At 38.5% G+C, this 25,264-nt stretch overlaps 1 protein-coding gene across 3 annotated transcripts in view; it reads left to right on the top strand.

Annotated features, from left to right (window-relative positions):
* The window catches only part of DPP10 (dipeptidyl peptidase like 10), a 431,963-nt gene that overhangs the window by 237,375 nt on the left and 169,324 nt on the right, over positions 1–25,264 (top strand). For all 3 annotated transcript variants that reach the window (XM_038143005.1, XM_038143003.1, XM_038143006.1), the window contains exons 2-3: positions 6,466–6,580; positions 14,050–14,145. In XM_038143005.1, coding sequence (XP_037998933.1) covers positions 6,466–6,580; positions 14,050–14,145 — 211 coding nt within the window. The remainder of the gene's footprint in view (positions 1–6,465; positions 6,581–14,049; positions 14,146–25,264) is intronic.

Here is a 25,264-nt window from a genome sequence, read left to right on the forward strand (position 1 = left end):
CTTTATTATAGAAATGCGTTTTTCTGCATTTGGCTCATGCCACCATTTATCAGCTGGATTGGTGCAGCATGGGCAGGAGCGGATTGATGCAGCATGGGCAGGAGCTCTATGAGGAAAAGCAGGTGGGTTAAATGCCAGCTCTCAGGGTTAGCTTGTCTCTGAAAGTCTGGGTTTTGCTTCTTCTCCCAAAGGGGATGCTGCATTTTAACTACCCAATGTCTTCTGAAAAAGCCTGGCAGAGGCACTCCGGAGTCCTCAGGCTTTACCCAGTGCCCTTCCACATGCCTGCTTCCACCAGGCATTCTGCTGTTGCTTCTGGCATTATTTCCATGGTGGAAATTGAGCTGTGGTTTACACAAAGAGTTTTCCATGAAATCTGGAAAATGCTGTTAGGATAATTCAGAAACCTGACTTACTAATGCACATGCTATGCCAATATTTTCTGACCTTTTGTTCTCTTACAACAACCTTAGTTGTACACACTTGCTGGAAAAATTATGTCTTAAAGATTTTTTTATCCTCATTGATTAACAATAAAACTGTGTGACTCAATAAGCTTTAGGAAGGAAGCTGTGATTTTTTTTTTTTTTTTCTGGTTATGCTGCTAAGTTTGTTCAGGTAGAAATACGGAAATATTTGGAAGTTTTTTATGTATTCTTCTATTATGTCTCTTAATTCTGAGTGATTCTTTTTCTCAAATCAATATCCCCAATACTTAAAATATGTGCTTGCGTTTTTGTGTCAAGGGATAAAAAAATATTTTTATTTGAAATAAATCTAGCTGAATTTAGTTTCATGTTTTTATTTCTATTGTAATAGGAGCTTAGTTCTTCTTTTTACAGTCTGGTGTAATACAACCATTATGGAGGCAATTTAATAGTTATTTTATTCTAAATATGAAACGTGTGTCAGAACATGTATTTAATTCAAAAATAAAGAACAAAAGCTCAGAACTGCTGAACGAGATGACAGCCTTCTAGGACAGGGTTACAGCACTGGTGTATCAGGGAAAAGAGAATGCCATGGACTTGTGCAAGGCTTTTGTCACTGTCCCACATGACACCCTTGGGACCCTGACAGGCCAGAGAGATGAGCCTGTGTTCAAGTTCAACAAAGCCAAGTGCAAAGTCCTCCATGAGAGTTGTGGCAATTCCAAGCACAAATAAAGGTTGGGCAGGGGATGGATTGAGAGCAGCCCTGAGGAGAAGGACTTTGGGGGTGCTGCTTAGTGGAAAGCTCAGTGTGACCCAGCAATGTGCACCTGCAGGGCAGAGATCCAGCAGCATCCTGGGCTGCATCCATCCCCTGTGGGCAGCAGGGCAGGGAGGAGGTTCTGCCTCTCTACCCTGCTCTGGTGAGACACCACCTGCAGAGCTGCATCCAGGGTAAGAAGGGTGTGGGCCCTGTTTGTGGGAGTCCAGAGGAGGTCCCAAAGGTGCCCAGAGGGCTGGAGCACCTCTAGTGCACAGTCAGGCTGGGAGAGATGGGGCTGTTCAGCCTGGGGTAGTGAAAGCTCTGTGAAAACTTGAGAGCAACTTGTAAAGGGGTTATAAGAGAGCTGGAGAGGGACTTTTCACAAGGGCTTGTAGTGACAGGACAGGGGAGAGTGGCCTTACACTGAAAGGGGCAGGATTACATCAGACATAGGAAAGAAATTCCTCCCTGTGAGGGTGTGGCACTGGAACAGGCTCCTGGGAGAAGCTGTGGGTTTCCTGCCAGTGTGGAAGGCCAGTCTGGATGGGCTTTGAGCAAGCTGGTCTAGTGGAAGGAGACGAGGGTTGGACTGAGCTGATCTTCCAACCCAAACTATTTATGATTCTGTGCCATAGCTTGGGATATTCAAAGCCATGTCTTGCTGCTGCTTCAAAGATTTTCATGCCTGTAGTGAAATCAGTTCATCATCAGCTGCAGAACTGTGTTTGGAGATGGACTATATATCTGGAAAACAGCCTAGAAGAGGAGAGAGAAAGATGCTTCAGCCTATTCGATTTATATTTGCTTTGCATATTTGCTGGATGTATTTTTTTTTTCAGCATTTCTCTCTGAAATACCTTGTTTTGCAGTGGTGAGTGGGATTTAGCACAGAGGGCTGCAGAAGGGTTGAAATGACTCATGTTTTCCTCTGACAGCCTCAACCTGTCCTTCCTCCCACACCCAGTCCCTGCAGGTTTTTGGTTTAGCCTTTCTTTTGGTTACTTAAGCCTTTCTTTTGGTTGCAGGATTTGCAGGCTGTGTGGTGCTGTGCCACACATATGGTACATGCTTTTGTAAGACCAGTCTATTAAGGGTCTTTGCAACAGAGGTTGAACGGAGACAATCACAGAGCAGGAACTTTAGGCTTTGTCCTTTGGTTGCATGCATTGAGATCCCTGATGCTGAGTGCTTGTAGGCTCTTGGTAAATGTGGTCTCCAGCATTTGGCAGCAGCAGCCATTGGAACCTCTAACATTGGTGTACAGGGGTTTTGTGCGAGCAGTGTTCCATTTTTCTCTTTGTAGCTATGTTTTAGTAAGGTATTACTGAGTCATAAATTACATTCAGAAGTATGTATTGCTTGAGGATTGTTTTTGGCAACAATGCAATTAAATGGTTTGTGAAAAAGCTGCTATAAATAATGAGAAAACTTGCAATTCTATTATTCTTTGTGCAGCCATTTTCTGATTCATTAGAGTTAGACTGTAAAATCTATAATAACATTATAGGTAGTGTTATATATAAAACACGATATTCAAGAGCTGGTATTTTTTCAAACCATATTAATCAAAGGGCCTATTTAGAAGATTAAATCCTTAAATCTCCATCTGTGTCTGCATTGTTGTTATGTGCCAGTTAGCAGATAGTTATGGGGAAACCAGTGGTGTCAAAAGCTTCTCATTGTATGGCTGTCTGTGATGTTTCCTCTGGAAGGCCTCTATCTTCTTGTCACACTCAGAAATCACAGCCTCTGCCTTGCCACTGATACACAGCCCAAAGATCTCTTTAACTGCCTTTGGCTTATGGCCATTTCAAAGCAGCACGAGGCTAAAAATGTTTTATTGTTGAAGGACTGCAGCTTACACTGTTTTAAAACTTTGTAGTTTTACAGTCCAAGAGTTGCATTGGTTAGCATCAAAGAAGTTAATTGGAGATGCCCTCAATAGTGACTGTGCTATGAATTCAATTTATTATAGTATTTTTTCTAATATTTCATCAAATGTTGTTTGTGTACAGTAACTTGATAAATGTCTTACAAGAATGTTGTCAATATCGAAACATCATCATGACTTTTAATAATTTAAAATATAATAATTTGATACAACTTGTAATTTTTATCCAAATATTAAAACCGAATATCTTAATTTGAGACAAATCCTTCTTTTTATACCATTCCCCAAGTTTTCAGCTAGCTGGAAACTCTCTTTCTCACTGTGAGTACCAATAAGCTTTGTATGCTCAGTACTTGATTAATCTCTTTGATATTCTCCTTGCACAAATTTGCAGAAGTATTTAAAATGAAGCCTTATTTTTAGAAACTGAACAATATTCATGTCTGCAGAGAAGAACCTGGTGAATAATAAGGACTTGGTACATTTTTTGGAAGCTTTGGCACATTCATCAAGTTGTCCAGCTTCTGTCATTTTAAGTCAGTTCTTTAGAATAGGGTTTCACAATGCTCTGAGGGAGCTACAGTTCTCTCACCAGCACTTGGTTCTGTGAGCTTCTAGTTCCTGTCTTAAACTGGACTCTGTCAGATGTCATTTAAATAAGGCTAACTCTGTGGCATTTGTGTTTCCTAGACTGTGCTATCAACACTTTAAAATAATTCTTAAAGGTAAATAATAGCTTGGATCTGAGTTCACCTGCAGGATGCAGAAATTCTGTATTTTTGTAGAAAAGCTGTGGGTCCCTGTGGTATTTTCTGAGACCCCTGTCGAAGGGAAGAATGATGAATCTGCCTCCATGTTCTTAGAAGGCTAATTTATTATTTTATGATCTATATTATATTAAAGAATACTAAACTAAATTATACTAAAGAATAGAGAAAGTCTACAGACAGAAGGCTAAAAGATACTAATGAAAAACTCTTTCCAGAGTCCTGACACAGCCTGACCATGATTGGTCATTAAGTCAAAACAATTCACATGTTGGGCAAACAATCTCCAACCACATTCCAAAGCAGCAAAACACAGGAGAAGCAAGTGTTTAGAATTGTTTCCCTTTTTTTCTGAGGCTTCTCAGCTTCCCAGGAGAAGAATCATGGGCAAGAAGATTTTTCAGAAAATATGATGGTGACAAAACCCTGCAATGTCACATGGCCAGGGCTGTCCAGAGAGGATGGAACCACCTAGGGTTCATAACCTAGGTGGTGCTTATGACCTGAGGATCCCCAAAGGGGCTGGTGAAGCAGTCGTGCAGGCCTTGAAGACCCATGTCTAATGTTACACAGGCTGTGGTAATTAGTATTTCACAAGGGAGGAAGGAAAATGAGGGAAGCAGGCAAGCTTGAAAGTGGTTGGGAAGCAGGAGCAATGGGGTAGAGAAAGGAGACAGATGCCAGGAGTTCCTGTTTACACCAGTTTTTCCCCCCTGAGTGCTGAGGACAGGAGTCCTGAAGTTCAGTAGAAACCCCACGGGTACCTCAGAGTGGTGTTGGTTGTGGTAATCTGGTTTGTTCCACACGGTGGTCCCGGGAAAGCTGCAAAGGTCAGTGTGGGAGGGATTGGCCACAAATCCTGTGCTGCAGCTGCCCTCAGCCATCCTGCATGCTGCAGTGGACATCACCCACTGCCTGACACGGGGTGGGTGTCAAGAGCCAACAGGAGATGTCTGTGATGATGATGATGAGAGGTTCAGTGGTTCTGACAGGACCGGGAGCAGCCCAGGCTGCCGCTGCCACGGCCTGCCCTGGCGTGGGGAGGGCCAGGCTGGCACCTCTCAGGGGAGGGAGCTGCTCCTGGGGGGACCAGCTGCCATGAGGAGACAGAATGGCTGCTCTGCCACTCTGGTGAGAGTAAAAAATCTCAAAAAATGGGCAGTCTCAGGAAGGCTGGGCAGCATGATGGGTCCAGGGGGCAGAAGATGTGTTGGAGGACATTCCTTGCTGGGAGCTGTGATGTGCTGAGGACTGCTGTGAGAATTCCCTGTGGGATTGCTTAGAGATGGTGTTGGACAATTCCCATTTTATTTTCTGAAAAAGAAGACCAGGGAGAGAAGGTGTCTTTTGAAGGTAGAAATGAGCTGGCAAGGGGTTAAAAAAAACAACATTAAAAAGTTAAAGACACAATTGCTGCTGTGGGTGAGTGTGATGCTGAAGTGGTGCATGTGAGCCAAGAAGGCACAAGAAAATTGCCACTTTCTGTTAAGACTTACACATTTCACACTCCTAGAACCCAGAAAAAATGAAATTATGTGTATGTGAAAAAATTTTACCATGCTTTTGGAAGCTTGTAAAACATAGCAGGAGGGTTTTTGTTTTGTTTTGTTTTGTTTTTTTCAATCCTACCATAGCATTTTATTATAGCAAAATAAAATTAAAGCATTTACCACAGCAAAAAAATAATTAATTATTATTATTATTAACAATTATTTATTAAATAAAATAATTGTAACTAAAGGCACATGTAATTTTGACAGAGAAACATTTCTGCTTGCTAAATCTAGATAGAAAAACTACTGTTTTCTGTGATGGAAGGTTGGGGTTGTAAGAAACAATTGCACTAGTTTTGTCATTGTGTTGTTAGCTGTTTATGTGCTGTTTGGTCTCAAACTGCACCATGAACTTGAGCAAGGCATTGCTAGGATTGAAAATATGTAAATGGTGCCTGGCAGGAGCTAAACGTGGAAGCACAGAGGATGGAGGCTTAAGTGCACTGGTAGTTACAGTAGCATTCATTTAACATTTGTTATAAGCTACTGTTGTTTTTTTATAACTAATAGGGGAGCAGTTCACAGTTGATCTACTGCATAGAGAAAAAGAGCTTGTAGCTTCAGATGGAATAGTTGCAGCCTCAGGCAGTTTTGCTAATGCTTTCTATTACAAATAAGTTTAATAGTGTGCATTAAAAAGGATGTGTATTTAAACCGTTATGGTCCATACCGTGTTAGGTGGAATTACAGTAAATTGCTACATTTCATTTCTGTAATTATCTTATAAACTGCTCGTTGATATTGTCCTGAAGTTTATGTTCAGGACATTTTAACACTAGTTGTATTTTGGACAGCTTGCATAAGATCATTTGATTATCTCTTAGGGGTACAAAATTACATGTATATATATTTAAAAAAAAGGAAAAATCTATTAAAAAAGCATGAGAGTTGCACACCTTTGGATGACTCTGTGTACTGTGGAGAAGGGAGGGATCATGATCACCTCCCATGCACATTATGAGCGTGCCAAGAGCAATTTTCCTGTTGCTAATAGTTCTGGAAATGTATGTTTAAGAAACGTGGTCTTTTCCTTTTATTTCATTTTTTTCCATTCCTGTAGGAACTTGGAAGTAACAGCCCTCCGCAGAGGAACTGGAAGGGAATTGCGATTGCGCTGCTGGTGATTCTAGTTGTTTGTTCACTCATCACTATGTCAGTCATTCTTTTAACCCCAGGTAACCTTCTTCTTTATTTTATCTTACTAAAGCTGTATGATTCATAATGCAGTCTTCAAAAGCAATGGGTGTTAAAGTGTCTCTTGCCTTTAAGCATTCCTGTGGCTATTTTAAATTTGGGGCTTGTAGGGACTCCGGAGCTGCTGGAGGCCTTGTGGGGCAGAAATATTTGGGGTTGGCAATAGGTCCTTAGGGTTGTCTCTGTCTTGAGGGGGTTACAGCAATCCTCGTGAGCTTCAGCAGGTGTGAGCTGATTTCAGGAGTTTGTTGTTGGTACTCAGATTCAGAGATGAGCTAAGAGAAAATTGTATTCCATGGAAAACTGATTCTGACAAAGCAACTTCTCACTGAATCACAGACATGGATCTTCCATCTGTACATGCACAAGCTTCTTCCCTTTTATTTCTTTCAGAAACAATGAGGGGAAAGTAATGGCTCAGTCACAGAAAAAGAAAAAAATGGAGAAGGCAAGAAGTAGACAAAAAGAGCAAACACTGCACAAGTTTTGAAGAAAAAAAAATCATTGAATCCTTTTGCCAGTTTTAAAGTTAGTGTAAAGTACCTGATTTGCATGGCATGCCTAGATAGTAAATACTGGTCTGCAAATATTCTGCCATTCAAGTGCTCAGTTTGTGTAAACCAGAAAGTTAATGAAGCTCTTTTTAGTCAAATAATGGTTCCAGGCTGTTTGGCCACCAGATGAAATCACCGAGGGAAGCTGTGCATGAGCAAGTACAGCAGCAGAGTGCTGCTGCTTTAAAGGAAGGTGGTGAGGCTAAATGGAAAAGGATCAAAAAGTTTTGCTTGTCAGAGGGGATGAGGCAGCTGGAAAGAGGATGCAGGAACACTATGGATAGTCTGCTTCCTCTGTTTTGTACAAATATCTACTCCTTATGCAGGGTGCTGTCCAAAATAACTGTTTGCTTATATCCACTTAGATCAAGTTGAGAAAAATGAAAGCAAAGTTGTGCTGCTGTAGTCTCAGTGAATAGGAGCCTTCTTCAGGGAATAATAAAAAAGAGATTTTGAGTACACATGGTAGTTTATCCTGGTACACTTTAAGACAGAAGACTGTTTTTTGTTTCAAGGAGGAGGTTTCTCTTTTTTTGAAGATTTGTAAAATATCAAGTGTTTGCTGAAATCTACAATAACTTTCAGTTGTGGCTCTTATATCTATATAGAATTATTAATGATGTAAAAACATAAACTGAAGTCCTTGAAGGCACTCATGGAAACAGAATAAACAACCTAGGGAAATGTTAACTTTTTTAAAAAAATAAGTTTAGAAAGCTCAGTGAATTACAACATCTCTGAGGCTCTTTCAAAATCCAGAGATCTTGGTTGAAAACTTGTGTAAGCTGGGACCTACATTTCAGTTGAAGTCATGCAAGTGAAAACTAGTTCTGTCAGCTCAGATGCTCTGAGATACCCCATAGAGACTGTGAAGCTTGATAGAAATGAAAACTTTTCTCCCAGAACAATCTAGGTCTGTAAAACTGGGCTTTCCAGTGGCTTGGAATTGCTTACCATGGAAAGCTTTGACGTTCATGGTAGGATAGATAATTGCCCTGTTTTGGCCCTAATCATCACTGTTCCCCCTTCTCTTTCATTATTTATTTATTTTTTTTATAATTATGAATTATTAGTGGTTTGGGAAGCAGATATTTTGCTACTCTGTTGGCAGGTACTATAGCTGACACTACTTTGTCATGAATATGTGTTAAGATCACTTTGGGATGTCCAGTATTTGAGGAGAGGAAAAAAGGAGAGACCCCTCCCCCCCCATCTGGCTATTGTGAAGTGCTCAGTTCCAAGTCGATGCTAATTTTTTATTATAAATTTTTGGGTTTGAAAATCTTTCTCATAAAATATAATAGCTCTGAATGAAGATATTCAGTGCAAATGTCCTTTGTTACCTTGGGATGTTTCAGTGTTCATTTCTAGTACTATTTTGAGCATCAGAGAGTTCTCTCCCTATTTAGTTCTGCCTGTACGGATGGGTGCTTCTTAGATTTCATGTAAATTCCCCTAAACACTGTACATCATGCTGCTTCTTTTTATGGAAATGATAATAATTTCAGATGGTTATTGCTCAGAAGCATGATTGTTTCACTGGTATTTTTTGGAGGCAAAAGTGTACTTACTGATATGCCAAACACAACAGCAATGATCTCTTTTGCCTGCAATTATTTACACATAGTTTTCTCCACAATATAAGAAGCTCCTAGGTCTGTGTGCACTAACAGTTATCATTTGACTTCTCTCAAATTTTGAGCAACAGCTCTCCTGCCTTTTCATAGAGGGACCAATGCTTCCATATGGGATAGCATGTTTTTAAAAGAAAGTGTAATTCATTTCCAAAAAGCTTCAAAGAGGCTTTAGCTTCCATTAAAGATAGAAATTATATTAAAACTAAAAGGAAATTCCTGATTTTCTTTTTGTATTATCTTTTATTACTTGACTATACAATTCTAAGCAGGATCTCTGTTGAAATAAGAGATGTGTTTTGACCTGTTAATATCTTGGCTTTTGTTCAAATCTGAAACCTCTGTGTTACAATTAGGGTGGTGGTTTGAGTAAATGTATTGTGCCAACAATATTAGTAACATTTCTGATCATTTTATCTAGCTTTTAATCTGTGATAATACTCAGAATCTTTATAAATGTCTGAGTGTTCTCAACAAAGAGATGGAAAAGAGGAACAAGTAAACCATCCAGTGATGTAGAACATTAGTGGCAGAGTCTGAATGAACTCTCAGCCCAGTAACCACTTGGGGCTCAGGAACTCTCTCTGAGCAACTGTGGACTAAGGAGTACATTAAATAAACCCCACAGCTCCCAGCAAATAAATTGCTACACTGCTCCTTACCTGGGAGTAGAAGGCTTGCAGGCAAATATCCCTGCTGGTCTTCTTCAAAATTAGAGAAGTGAAATGATAAAGAAAGTGCACAGAGATGCCAAAGAATGAAGTTGCCCTTATTAAAGCAGAGGACTGGAGTGGAAAAACTTGGAAGTTTTGGAACAGGAGCCTGTCTGTTCTCTGGGGACACTGCATTATGAATCTAGTGATTTTTGTTTAATAATTGGAGTGGATTGCTGGAGAATTATTTAAGAGAGAACAAAAGAAAATACCTTGGGAATAATTTTATAATATAATCTTATAAGATAATATATCTTTATATGGGGAATTGATGGCCAGTGCAGAGGCCCAGAGACATCCATGAGATGCCATCCGTTGGTTTGTATGTCAGTATAAATATAACACAGGAACCTTTCTTCTTCTGCTTTTATTCATTCTATTTTATGGTTTTGAGGTTTCATCTCACACCTGCATATACTGAAATAGTCTTAGGTAGATTTTTAGATACCAATGCTTTTAAATCATTCCTGCCTTTGAATCAGCTTGTTCTTGCTTTGCATCATGACAGTATGTTCCACGTTGTAGGAATTATGTGAAGACCTATCTGATGAGCCACTGTTGGTCTGTATTTCAGACTGACAAATGTTCAATTGAAAATATTAGAAGCTGAAAGCTTTTATATGAAAAACCCCTCAAGAACAGCCTAAGAGTTGTATGGATTTGGCCTCCTCTGTACAGGTGTTTTGCCACAATACTTAAAGCTGTTTTTTCCTTTTGGGACTGTCAGTAGTTCTACCTTCATGTTAACTTACAGTTTCTGAAGGTGTGGAAAACTCAAATGCTCTTTCTAGGACTTGCTTACATTGATGTTGGCATTTAAATCATGCCTGCTGGTATGTGCACTTACTGCTGAGCAAAGTGGCACCTGCCTCATCACCGACTCAAGGAAAACTCACACATGAAAGAAAAAAAAAAGGACTCTTTTTCAGAAAAATTACTTTAGAGAGCATTTAGGTCAGACAAACAGTCAGAAAATGCTTTTTGTGGAAAGGGTTGAGTAACATCAAGTTCTGGGAAGAGAATCCATTTGGATTATGTCCAGTAGATAAACTGTTCAGGGTTAGGACAGACTTCTCCATATCCTTACTCATACTACTCTTAAAGGAAAAGGAAGCAAACTACTTTTTTTTTTTTTTTTTTTTTTTTTTTTTTTTTTTTTTTTTTTTTTTTTTGTGATGTGGATATTCACTGGAAGAAGTTTCAGGTTTCTGTTCAACTCTGTTTAGACTCCCTATACCTACTGTAAATTAGCAGGCAGGTTTTGATATCCAGCTATTTTCTGGCAAGTTTTCTTCCTTTGTCATGATAACACAAAGTGAGCTAATTCCCAGTTACACCTGCTAGCTTGCATACAGTTTACTAGTGGTGTTCTTCCACTTTTCAGATGGCATTTAACATCAAGCCTTTATCCTAATTTCTAGCATAAAACCTTTTTTTTTCCACAGCAAAGTCAGTAGGGAGGTTCAGTTAATGGCATACTACAGTACATAATTATTAGTTTTATTGGCTTAGTTAGAAGGCAAATTTTATGAGGTGTTTAGACTACATTTAACCTGCAAAAATAATATCCTATAAACTTGTGGAAAGTAGCAAGGCCATTAATTTCAAGTTTTGGAGTCTCCTAGTTTAGGTTTTTCACTTTGAATTAATACGTGCCAAAATTTGAACTTTTTTAAATTGGATGTACAATTAAGAAGTAGTCATTTGGTCTTTAGAATTTGATTTCATTTGTATCTCTGTAATCTGTGTAATTTGCTGCACATATTTACATATCCATCTATACATATACATATACACACATATATATATAAATATATATATATATATAATTTCAGACCCAAATAGAGAAATCTGTGGTAAATAGTGTGAGAACATTGGAAATATCGTTCCTTTAAGGAATAATTCAATAAAATTTACAGGGAAATGAAAAAGAGATAGCAGGCTATTTTGTAACGTAATAAATGCAAAGTACTAAAAGTAAGTCTTTAAAATGAACAAGTACGTCCTAGAATCAAAGATTAGTTTGGGTTGGAAGGGACCTTAAAGATCATCTCATTCCAACCCCCCTGCCATGGGCAGGGACACTTTCCACTATCCCAGGTGGCTCCAAGCTCTGTCCTGGTTCTGAGCACTTCCAGAGTGCCATTTTTTTCAGTTTACAAATGCTAACCATAATTTAAAACTTACTTTAAAATCCAATTTATATTGAGATTTCTTGCCAGGGATGTGATAGCAGAGAGCAGGGCTGGTATTCCTTTCTTCTCTAGTAGCCTCTCTGTACTCAGCTGATGTATTGTTTTAGTGATTTTTATTTAAGCAGTCGGAAAAAAATCTGTCATAGGTAAGGCAGTCTTTGACAACATAACAGCTTGTGTGAGCTTGATTGCTAGTTGGCAAACTGGCAGGAAATAAAGGGTCACAAATGAGCAGAAACAGACTCAGGTAAGGTTAGAAGGGGAACACGTTTGGAATTACAAACAGCATCAGGACCAGGGTGTGTGGAATCCAAATAGGTGATGGAAAACAGCTTGTGGAGGGTAGGTTGTCAACAAGGCTGTGGAGAAAGGGGATAATGGGCATGAGGAGAGCCCAGTGTTTGGTGCTGTTAAGTCAGAAGCAGTGTTTTGAAGACACAGGAATGTATTTGTGGAGCTGAACAGAGCACACATAACAACATGTGCCTACTTTGAAGATTAAAACACAGTGTGTGGCAGGAGCAAGAGCTAACAAGGTCCCAGGATGTGTAAACAGAGGGATTAGGTATAAATCAAGAGAGATAATGTTGCTCTGCTGTAAAGCCCCAGTAAGACTGCAAGTGGAATATTGTGTCCCATGCTGGACTGGCAGATGAAAAAAAAACCAAACCTAAACAGACTATTTTGATTCCTGGAAAGTAGGAAGAGGGAAAAAAGCTTATTTAAGGATTAGAATGTTTGTCTTATGAGGGAGGATCCTTACAAGACATGAAGTGCAAGAAGAGTTGATTGCAGGGGGTGAGTGCTTCCCAGAGCCCTGCTGCCAGCTGGGAGGGAGCAGCATGCAAAAAGCAGCAGAGCTGTGGTGTGAGCAGCTGGGATGGCCTTGTGTCTCTTGTAAATTCATGATGTGCATTAAAAGGGAGTTTCTCTCCGGTACACCAAGGATGCACCTTATTAATATCAGCTGAAGTGACTGCAGCAGGCAGTGCTGACATTTAAAGGCAAAAATATCACATTGCTGTTGATTCCAGCAAGCTTTCTGCTGGCCCTCTAATGGAGAAATTTGCCTGGATAAAGACCAATAACAAAACTATTGATTGACTTTATTCTCTTTGAAGGGTCACATTTTCATCCAAAATGTATTACAGGCCATGACCTTTACAAAGCAGGTTGCTTTGTTTAAAATGTCCTGGTAGCATCATGGGTTGGCACAAAGATAACAAGATTGCTGCTTGGCTGCTGTGGTGGCAGATACTCTTTTGGTGTGTGCCTGTCACCAGAGCACTGTTTAATATCAGTAAGGACAAAATCTGCCTAACACAAAGTTCCTCTCATGGAGAAGGAAAGAAAAGCTCATGGAGAAGAGAAAGAGTGCTGTAATTTATGGTAACCTGCCCAATAATACTAAATTATTTAAAAAACCTTGCAGGGCATTGGACTGGTTATGTGGCAAGTGCACAGGTGCATTTTTTTGCACAGGCAACAACCAGCACAGCTTTAGACAGCCTAAAGCAGTCAGGTGAAGTGCAAGCTGCTGCCAGTGATTATTGCTTGGAAACTTGGTGGGTTTGTCTTTTGACACTAAAACTTTTGCTTTATTAGTAATGGTTCAACATTCCCACTGTTTGTGCAGCAGTTCACTAGTGAAGTCTTCACTACTTATTTTTTAGCTTACAGCACAAGAACACTGATATTTAGCAGAGCTTCTTTTTTTTTTTTTTAGTTTTTATAGTGTGGAGATTGTTTTAGATGCAGGAAAATAATTTTGTTTTATTTAGTTTTGTTTTGTAAGTCAACATTGGCTAATGTTCAGGAGCACAATATTCCTGGGTCCTGTTTGGGAAAAACACAAGGCTGCTTGCCAAGTTATGTTGTTCATGTCACTAGAAAGCAAGCACAGGCTATAAAATGTGCATGTAGATTTTTTAAAAATTTCATTTTAGATTGTGGAATAGGTGAATTTGGTTCCAAATTTACTTGCAGGAGTTTTTAAATCTAGTTTCTCTCAGTGTAAGGTACTCAATATGGCCAACATCCTTTGGCTGTCAGGAAATTTTGGTATTTGTTTGTAATTTTTTGTGGTGTGGGGCTGTGGTAAGGAAGAGTTTTGCTGTGAAAGTCCCAATATAACAAATAGCCAAACACTAAATCCTGTAGTTTTCCTGTCCAAAAGGTACCGATTCTTTCTTTCCTGAAGCTTTACTAAACAAAAATTATACTTTTATTTGTTGTGAAAAAAAATAAGAGCAAGGTATTGTTACTGTGGTTCTATAATTCCAGTGTTTTGCAAACAATATTGAAGATATTGTTTTCAATAATTATTTAAAATTATCTTGTTGTGTTTATTTTAGATGAACTCGCAAATTCATCAGAAAACAGATTATCCTTGGAAGATCTCTTCAGAGAAGAGTTCATAGTTCATAATCCAGAAGCCAAATGGATTAATGGTAAGTTTGTAAGCTCTCACTTAATTTAAAACTAGGTAAAAATTTTAAGTCTTGAATGATATTATCCAGTCAATGTGAACAAAAAAATCAGTTAATATTTCAAACTCTCTTGAAATTGGTCAGTGTCCCAGTTTTCCTTGTTGCTCTGAATCACGTCTCTTTCATTAATTTTTGAAGTGGCTTTCTAATTTTAAAGCTCTGTCTAGTAGAAACCTACTAGAATTATCTATTCATGCTCTTACTCAGTTGGAAGCAGTGATGAAGAATTGTGTTTAAGAACTGGATCTTGTCTGTGGATTCACAGGAAGATCAACTCTATTAATATCTGAACTGTGGGATTTGAGAAGTGGTTCTCTTTGCATATAGAAAAGACTTGAATATTTCAATATACTCTTACAGTCATAGTCATTTTCTGATGACTACAAATTGTATTTAGTATTCCAGTTTATTAAATGGTTTGTGCATGGCATGCAGATTTCTCCAAAAAGTAAGCAGTTTTAATGTAAAAGAAACCAAAAAACAAATTCAAACTCTTTTTTCAGCTCATTGACTTCCTTTTCTCTCGTTGCCATGCCTTGATCACTTTCTCCCTGTAAGAAATGTACACATAATGCAGTGGCAACTCTCTGGTCTGTGTCATTGTGGTAATCTGGGTGTTCCTGCAGGTGACAGAATCAAAGGAATGACAGCAAGATTTGTGCAAAGCCAAGCAAGGCAAAACTGTTGTGGAGTGCTGTGTGCAAGGCAGGAGTCTGGCTGTGTGTGTAAATTCAGAATGACCTTGCGTGGAAATAATGCTTCAATTATATCAGCTGTGGCATTCAACTCTAACTAGAAGTGCTTTGCTTAGGGAGCTCTGTGATTGAATCATTGCTTTATGATAAACTCTGAAGAATGAAGTGGGTATAATAAGGATAAGTGCATTTAAAAGCAAAAGCATAAAAAGGAGAAAAGTATGGTTAATTTTTTTTTTCTTTTTTTTCCCATCACCTGCTCTGGTGTTATTTGTTAGCCATTAGTTTAGGACTAAGAGAAGGGATGCTCAGTTTTGTTTCCTGCCACTCCCTTTCCCCAGCTGCTGCAATGACATCTCACCTCTGCTGAGCTGCCCTTAGTTTCTTCTTTGGACTGGTTTCTGTCTGCAGTCAGTGCAAAAAAATGTGATCCTGGGTAAAGCTGGAACAGTTCTGTTGCCAAGAGGAGCAGTTTCTTGTGTTTTTGCTAATGAAATCATAAAAATTCAATTTGCTTTCTCTATTATATTCACAAAACAGCTGCTTCTGTCCCCACCCTATCTGAAAAACACTGTTCCTAATTGTCAAATAAAGTTATCCCAGACCCAGTATTGTAAACTAAAGGGGTCACTAAAAGCAGGTAAGTACATAGTGGAAGAAGATCATTATGCTGGCTCCATCTATTACTCTTCTTACTTAAAAAGTCCATGAGATTATTCTCCTAAGAACTCTAGTAGTTCTTCATAACATGTGCATAATATTCTATGCATAAAAATTCTCCTAATTTCAAAACCCAGGACAGTAAAACTAAAAGGCTGTGCATGGAGCTACATTAAATATTGGTGATGCTATAAAACATGTAGTTTATTGTATTTCTTAACTCTCTTCTACAGCCTGTAATAACAGCAAAGCTTCTTTTATGAGTTTTCCAGATGTGGTAAAAAGAATTGTAGAATTTGATGCTAAACCCTTGCTTGGACACAGGTTTCTCCTGTGGTCTTCAAAATCCATCTTAAAAAGGTCCTACAGTGAAATAGAATTTTATTAACATCATGTAAAAATATAATTTGTATTAGTATCACGCAAAAAAATTGTTGTAAACAATCCAGTGTAAAAGCTATGGGATTGTACAGGTATGAACATCTCAGTCTCTTGAAAATAATATTAGGAATGCTATTTATTAGAGAAAGGCCCTGTGTTTTATTTACAGTCCATTGGTACTAATATCCAGTCTTCCTGCAGTGATGGTTCTCTGAGTCAGTGTGAAAACTTCTAAGCTTGTAGTGGGGTGTTCTCCTGAGTTTATTGGCCAAAGGAGCAATGAAGTCTAATAGTACAAAAAAGAGGAAAGAAAGGACATTTTGTTTATTAGAGGATGTGTGTGTATGAGAAGTAGAAAAAGTGGGGGTAATTAAGGATTTATGACTTGTTTAGTATTTTTGATAAACACAGAAAAAATATGTATAGGTTTTGGGATGTTTTTTACTTTTTTTTTTTTTTCTAATAGCCAGTGTAGTTAATGATATCCAATATCTTGGGCAATAAAAAAACCTCAAGGAATAGTCTTGCAAAGCAGCATTTCTGCTTCCTGCTTCTATTTTTAAGACTTTATTTCCTGGCACTGTGGCATTGCAGTGATGGCATTGGATGCATGGAAAATGAAATATACAACTTCAGATTCATTACTGTGGAGCTGGAGGGGAGCATTTGGCACTTTCTTTGGATATTGGCAGGATAAGTGAACTCTGCAGAGGATGATTTTAGCAGAAAATAAATAGCTACTTACTACCTTTTGCTCCTCTTGGAATAGGATAATTTGTATCCATCTGAAAGTTTTATCATCTTTACCTCCTGGGAAGGGGTAGGAGTAGAAATTGAAAAAGCGGTTCCTGCTGTAAGCAGTGTCTTCAGGGTCTGGAGCAGGTTTTGTAGAAAAACAAAAAGAAAGATTTAAGGATTTCAAGTGGTGGATGAATCACTGTGTCCTTAGGTAAGGTCTGGTATTTAACTGCTGCCCTCTAATGAAACTTTCCCTACTGATCTTTGGATTTCTCTGACATTATCTTCCAATCTTGCATTATTTCTTCCTCGTTTGAAAGCTCCTTCACTACAAAAGCCATCCCCATGCAGCTATTTCTAGACTGCTCTTTAAGAAGAGCAGCCCTGAAATGTAGAATTTTTTACAGTCCATTTCCTTTTCTGCTTGAAACTGAGTCCACAATTTTATGGGCTTGCCACCAAAGTTAATAATTATGCAAATGTCTAAAGAGAGAGGAGATGTTGGTCTTTATCTGAGATAATCAGATGTTGCTGAAGAAAATAAAAGAAACGCTGTGAGCTAGTCTTAAAAGTGACAAAATATATTCCCATTTTGTACAATATGTAAAGATGTACCTGTGCAGATATCCAGATTTCTTCCTTCCTTCCTCTTTTTCAATTTTGGGTTATTTCAAAGACAATATAGACTTTTTTTAATCTGACTTGGATTTTTTTTCTTTGAAAAAATATACAAAGGAAAGAATAAGAAAATAGGGATGATAGCTGGTAATATTGTTGAAAATAACTTAGTAGGGTACTAAGCTTTGTCAGTTAGAAATCTGATTTCTTTGGCTGTAGAAGGGCATGGTGGAGAGTACACACAACCATTAACCAGTCCAGTCCCTGTTAGCTGGAAAAGTGTTTCATTGCAGAAGGCATTCCAGTTGTCAGGCATAGCTTTGGAGACCTTAAACAAGAGTACATCTTCCTGTAGCATTATTGATCTTCAGGTTTTCTAATAGGAAATTAGAATTTAAAATGCTGGCAGTGAATAATGAACATGGTTGAACCTGAGAGCTCATTGGGGCAGAGGGAAGAATTTTTTCAGGATATTTTCCCAGTTTCTCTCAAGTTACTTAGAAATGTGTATGCTGCCCTGTGGGAAATATTGAGAACTCAACAGATCTGCATTCTTTTACTGAGGTCTGTACTTGCATCTCTTGTTTCAGGGACTATAGCTGTTCATGACAATAAAATTCAGAATATTTTTGTGTATTCCTCTGTGAATAGATGAGTTGCTTGCATTTTTTTCTGTTCAGACATTCTTTGCCAATCTTTCCTGTACATGATGGAGTGCACTGGTTCTTGGTGGCACTGTCAGATGGGTGTACAGCCAGCACAATGACAGAAAGTATTTTTCATATATTTTAATCAAGAGTGTTGCAGAAGGAGCTGCAGTCTGAATGATGGCCGGCAGCAGGCAGTGCCCTGCAATCCTGTTTGTGCTAAAGCTCAGCAAATCACCTGAGCGTGTGTGTGTGTGTGTTTTCTCTTATTGTAAACCCCTGTTTTGGAATTAGGTTTATCACTTTTTCCACCATAAAATCCAAGGTTGTGCCAGCAGTCCCAGCAGGTACACCCTGTTCAGTTTTAATTTTCAAAGCAAATATTTTTTTAATTCACATATATATTTTTAAGGCAAAGATTCTTCTCTTTTTTTTTTTCTTGCCCTTTTACAGTTTTAATGTGTTTATTTGGAGATTATAATAAACCACTCCATCTAAGTCAGAAATATTTTCACTCCAGATATTTTTTTAAGTCAAGCCCTTGCATTAACATTATTTACTTGTTTTATTTTTTGTGTTTTTATGGTGTTTCCAGATTTCCTGTATCAGCCCCAGCAGAAGCTTTCATTTGCTGAGTAATTGCTAGTTCTGATGTGAGCATCTTTACTTTCATGCAGTGAGGAGAAAAGAGAACAGGTGATGACACCCCTTTTGAACATCAGAGAAACCATGGCACTGGTTTAGGGAGGAAATCCCTCTGCTCTCCACATTTATTCTGCAAACATTAATTTTATTTAGTACAGACTCTAAGAAAAAAAAAACAAAAGGGAAAAAATTATAATTTTAAAGCATTTTTGGTTTGGAGTTGACCAGTGGTTTCACTGTCATGTTTTGTAGACTGTGTATTACAGTTAACATGGAAAGATATTACCTGGCTGAAGAAATATTACTTCAGCTTCTCATGTTTTCTTTCCTTAAAGAGCAAATGAGAGGCTGTCTGTCCATAAGGTAATCTGTGGTTGTCCCTGGAATGTTTCTCATGCTGTACACTGCCTTTGTCACCTGGGGAGTGAAATGTGTAGGCAGTGGCCTTTGCTGGAGCTGGTGCTTCCCTTGGGTCTCTGTTGTCTCTTGTCTATCCTGAAAAGTACAATAAAAAGTGGGCCTGGGAAATCTGGCATGAAGGTAGTTGAAATTCCTTTAAAATAATGTTTAATAAAATGGAAGTGGTTTGGGAAGCGTGGCGCACAGATTCCACAATAGCACATATGCCAACTTTGTGCAGTAAAAATATGGTTTAAAACATTTGGCACATCTTAAAAGAAGCTTTTCCTGTGTGTGAGATAAACACAAACTTGTTTTCACAGAGCTGAGTGTGTTGTGATGCTTGTCAATGGATATGGGTCAAGTGCAAGAAATAATCCATCACTGAGCAGTAAGAGAAGAGATTCTGCTCCAGGAATTTGTTGCTGAGTTGGATTCAAGAAGCAAAGAAACACTCCTTTTAGAATTACACATCTGTGTATGTTGGTATTACCCTTGCAATCAGGGATGGATATTGAGAGTGAAGTCCTGTGTTATTTTTTTCCCTGTCCCCTAAATGAGATGAGAGTGGGAGGTGGCCAGGCTGGAATGCAGCCGTGGTGCAGGAGAGCCCTGGTGGTGTAGCAGGGGCTGTTTGGTGCTCACAAATTTGCTGTGATGTTAATTAAATAATTAATTAATTAACTAATGCTCTGCCAGGGGCTTGGGCAGAAGTGAAGAGGGTGTGCTCAGTGTTACTCGTGCCAGCTCTGCACAGAGCTTTCATTTTTTGTTGGAATCTGTCTGTGCAGAGCCTGGAGCTGGAAGCCAGGCCAGGGAGTTGTTTTGTTGTCTCTTCTCTGTGAAGAGTTTATTTCTGAAAGGCAGCAGAGGGGGTTGGACTTTGATTCTCTGTGCTGCAAAAAGCAGTCTGTGGAAAGAACAAGTGAAAAAAAAAACCCTAAGATAGCACTCCAATCTTTGGAGGCTTTCAGCTAAAATTCTTCTTTCCTAAAACTCCAGCAAGTTGTGTGAAATGCACACCCAAGTTTTGCCAAGTCTGAAGACAATGTTTTGGGAAAGGCCCAGAAGATTTGAGAAGATACATAGAGCATCTCCAGGCCAGCTGATATTTCTCTCAGAAACTGCTAAAAAGGGGAATAAAAGGCTTGATTGATACCATTTCAATGATTTATTAAAATAAGTTTTTAAACTATAGAATTTAAACAATGTTTTTGTGACACAGATTGAGTGGTTCAATTCTCTCATTAGGAAACAGACTGGAAGAGTTTGGGGCTGTGTTTGTGCTGATGCTAAAGATTCTCTGTGAGCCAGCTGTGGATGGGTAATTGGTCATTCAGGGAAAGGTTGTGGAGGTACCACCCCTGTACCAAGAATAATGTGCATTGTGGCGTCCTTTGCTCCAGGAATTGTGGTTTCTCAAGCAATGGACAATTTTGGTTTAGGAAGAATTTTCATTTTCTCGTTAGTTTTAGTTTTTGTGGGTGGTTGGTTTGGTGTTTTGTCCTTATTAAAATTCTTTCTTCCACCGTTTGTGCCTCAATAAGGTAATTTAATCAGTAATTTTTCCTCTTGGCTCTGGTCTAGCCTTTAAACAATGTTACTTAGTGGCTGTTTCACCTGATCTCCCTGCCCCACCACGCTGTCAGGACCGGCTGCAGGGACTGTGCCCATTTCTGCTCTCCTGTAATTATGTCCCCAAGGTGCCACATTTCTGGCTTCCTCAGAAGCAGATCTGGGTGGCTTCTGCTCAGATCAGTTAATCCCTGCTGTTGCATCGATACTGGTGCCACTGTTAATGATGGTGAACAAGCATTAAACAGTGCTGTGCATTCAGGGCCATTGACTTGTGTCACCGTTGGATTCTGCAAATGACTTCTCCCCTCCTCCACCAACATTCTTTGTACACCAGGACAATATTGTGTTACTTGTGACTTCTGCAGTATCCTGTGACTCTTGTTTTCTTTCAAGCATCACCATTACTGATTGCAAAAGTTTTTTTTCCTGGCCATTTTTTTTTCCTGGTATTTTGTTTTTGATTTTGACTACGTGTGTTGTATTCCCTCCACAGAATACTTGAAATATATTTTCCTTTAGAGTCCTTGCTTCTTGGAACAACTTACTGCTTGTTGTATTTATTTTGAGATGTAGCCTGATTACCTGTTAGTTGAAATCTCTAGGTATAGGACAAAATCCAGAGACTGGGACGTAAGTCAGGAAAAAATGAAATCGGGTATTCCAGCTAGTGGGAGGTCAAACTGCCTTTTGCCACCAATAGCCAAAAACACAGCTAATCATTGCAATCCTTCTTAAAATTTATGTCCCTATTGATTTTTTACTTATTCCACAGCCCAAAGCATTAAGAATTTAACGAAGACATCAATATCCTTAGAAAACATTTACACAGGGAGAGTGCATCTGTTGCACAGGGTGTCTTTTGAAAGAGATTAGCGGAATGATTTACATTTTCTAATCAGTATTTCTGGATAGTAACCTAATGCTGAAAGGTTAAGTACATCAGTTCTGTGTGTGAACCCCTGGGAAAGTGGACCAGACACTAAATAAATCTGAGTTTTCCCTGTTTATTGAAGCAAAAGTCTCCTGAGTGTAGTGCAGGAGGAAGTTTAAATATTCCCATAGTTTCCATAGTGATGTTGGTGGAACAGGGAGGCCTTTTCTCAGTAACACATTTCTGGCTAAGCCAGCAGTCCTTAATGTGATCAACAAGTCTAAACTGAGCTACATCATTACTCCTAGGATGCAACAACCCCCTAGGGTGAATATTTTTGTTGCATGAGCAAAGCTGAGCAGTGGATGAAGCATTTTGGAATGGTAACAGATGGTGGGTGCTACACAGCAGATTTGTGAGTTCCCCCCAGACTTCCACATTGTTTTTTTCTTACTCATAAACCCTTCAGGGATGTATCTGTGTGCACCAGCAGGCTCACGTACACATGAAGGGTAATATTTTCACCTGTGCCTCCTTGTTCAGCTTTCCCCACTTGTCATCAGCACAAAGTGTACCCATTGCCCAGCTGGAGCAGCAGTCCTTTCCCTGTGGGATGGATTTGTGGTGGCCTGTTAACTTTTCCTTTGGAAGCTGCTGTTTATACCTGCAGCTGGCTTCATGGTCCTTCTTCAAGGCTCATTTAAGGCTGCTCTAATTTGTTCATCAGCAATTGGATTTTCTTCAAAGGAGTGCTGTGCAGGAGGGGGATGAGCCTGGAGTTGTAGCTGTGTGCAGCAGCAGCACAACTGGCTGATTCTGCCTTGTTTCCATTTGCCTAAACCAAATCCTTGAATTTCTGTCAGTTTTCTTTCTAGACACTTTAACGAACACTCAGTGGTGTTTTGTGGCAGATAAGTAAGCTGTACAGTGCTTAAAGTCAGTATCTCTAAAAGCCAAAGTTTTACATTTCTAATCCTTACATTTTGTTGTCCATTCATGTTTTTTCTTGGATTAAGAGGCAGTAAAACCAGTGCTTTCTATACCATTCTGTCTAGCTCAAATGTTTGCACGGTGGATGCATAAAAATTGCATTTTTTAACATGTTTGTAGCTATGAAGATATATATGCACATAAGTTTATTTCACTTTTTACTCCATTTTTACTTTGCTCTCTTAAACTGATTTCGTTGTGGCAGATTTCACAGACGCTGACTCATATTTGCCACTCATTCATCCATTTTCCTGGTCTGTTTTGCCCAGGACAAAGTTATTCTCCTTCTGAAAATATGGTTGGCACTTGAACAATTTTGCTTGTTATCTCTTTCAGTGTGATGCAAAAGGACTTGAGTATGTTTAGGATTTTTAGGCTTTAGTATCTTTGGGAAAGTATGTTTGGATTTATCTGTCTACAAATACTGAGTTCATGTATTTGGGATTCTTTCAAGGTCTATTCAGTGCATCAGTTCCGTTCAATTCTCACAATAAACTCTGAAGTGCAGTGAGAACAACAATGCTATGAACTTTAAATTATTACATTTTTGACAATTGGATTTAAATACATTTTTAATTTACTGCTGTAGAAATCAAATGTGTCCCCCACACTTTCTGTGTGGCACTGTAGTGTTGAGAGGAACCCAAAGCAACTTGATCTTTGCTTGTTTTTCCAATCTGACAAAGTTTATAGGCAATTTGTGTGAGAAGCTTGTAGCTAGTAATCATTAGAGCAGCCATGTATTGTTTTTCCACATCTGTAAATATAGATTGGCTTTGATCCACTAATACTGCAGTACCAACTCAGAGCCTGTTTAGTGAGATAAATTAAATTCTAGGCACCTTGTAAAAAAAATTTACTCAATCAGGGGAATGGGAGAATCAATCAGGTTTTTGACAGAATTTAGGTATCAGCCTCCCATGCTAAGAGTCATTTAACTTTAACCCAGTTTTTTGCCCATGTTTTCCATGGTATCTTTCTCCTCAGGGATAAACCATGTCTTTAGTTTTGAGAAGGGTGCCCATAGTTGAGACTTCCTTGGTGAATGCAGACCATCTTATTTAACTGTGCCTCAAAGGGAAATGCAGAGTGTGCTTTCTGCACTTGCAGCCTACTTTAGGCATAGGACTGACTGAATTTCTTCTGCATGAGGAATATTGATTTTTAAGTTCAGCCAAAGCTACTTGGAAGTCTAAAGTTATCTGCAAATCTGTATGTTGCACTTTAAAAGTAAAAATTTGAAGCACTTTAAAAATGTGGCTGTGAAAACCCAGGAATTTCGGGGTGTCATTTGAGCAATAGCAATACATGAAGCAGGTAAGACAATCTGTTTTATTGCAGGACAGGCGTTACATGAGAATTAGTTTGACTAATTTCAAAAGTTAGTTTTTGACCCCATCCTGGAGCAGCTGTCTCTGGGATAAAAAGGCAGCTTTGTTTCTTCTCAGGCCTGGAGTCTTGCCTGCCAGATTGGGTCTGTTAGTTCTGTAATGATGGTTCAGATAATTATGAATTTGTTATCAGGATCTCAGCTGAGACAGGTCATCTGTAAAGGTCACTAAGCTGTCAGATTCAGAGTGACAAGTATGGTTAGCTGAAGATACATTTGTTAGAAACGTTTTCTGATGCTTTCTTTTTCTTTTTGGTTTTCACTTGCAAGTTTTGTATGAATGAGAGTTTTCTGTATAAACTTGGTGAAGAAGGTTTAGGTAGTTTTCTTCCGCTTTCTCACATTTGTGATTTTTAATTTTGAATGTTGAAATCTTATCTTTGGCATAATAATTTCATTTTGACATTGTTATTGCAATGTGTTTTATATTACTTGGTTACACTATTTTATTCATGCAAAAATGATGTATTGTATTATTGGAGTGAACAGTTCAACATTTAAAAACAAGTATTTCAACATATTCTATTTGAAATTCTGAGGAATATTTTAACTTAAAAAATAGTGAAGCATAAGGTTTTCAATTTATTCTAATTTGGAATAAAAATGATTGCATTATCCAATATTTATTCCTCTCTATGGGCAATTTAGAGAAGGAGGCTCTAAGCCATATTATCAATTAAACCACATTATAAATTTCCCAAACTATGATGTCATGTTCCATTCATGGAAATCTGTTGCAGAGTGAGTATTATAATCTGCAGCATTTCCAGTGATTCTTGATGGATTCCAGATGTACAGAGATATGGAAATGGGCTCCTGTTATGAGGTGCTTCAAAGGTAGATGCTAATTCTTTGCTTTCTGGGCAACTTCACGTGTAATGAAATTTATGTAAGCCATGAATTTTTATGTTTTTTCCATTTTCATACCCAGTGTTGTACCTTGTCCTCCTAGAGGCAAGGACTCACTGTTCCAGCAAGTTAGCTCTTTCTTTTTTTAGCAATTTAAAATGGTCGTATAACATGTTACATAAATGTTCCTCTCTGCTTAAATACTCTGCCCTTTTCTCTAGCTATTTTCTGAGCTCTTGTTTTGCTAAATTGTTAATTGAAAACAATTTCAAACTCAAACTTCTTGCTGAAGACCTTGATTCACTCATGTGTGTTACTATAGTGGAAATAACAGCAACGATTCTGCTGTATTCTTCCAGAAGAAGTTATAATGTTAAATTATATTTTCACCTACCAGGGCAAAGAGTATTGAGAAAGAGCTGAAAGTGAAGATAAAGAAATTTTTTTACTTCAGGTACTGCCATTGCCACTATCACTGATGAATTGTATATGGAAGTAGAAGCAGACAATATGTCTTTAAGGACTAAATGCTTTCTGACTCACTGCCATCTTCAAAATAACCTTTTATTAATTTTAACCAAACACCTTTTGAGTACAGGATGTGTCTGTCCTGAGTACT

The sequence above is a fragment of the Motacilla alba genome, chromosome 7 (assembly GCF_015832195.1).
Source record: "Motacilla alba alba isolate MOTALB_02 chromosome 7, Motacilla_alba_V1.0_pri, whole genome shotgun sequence".
NCBI lineage: Eukaryota > Metazoa > Chordata > Aves > Passeriformes > Motacillidae > Motacilla > Motacilla alba.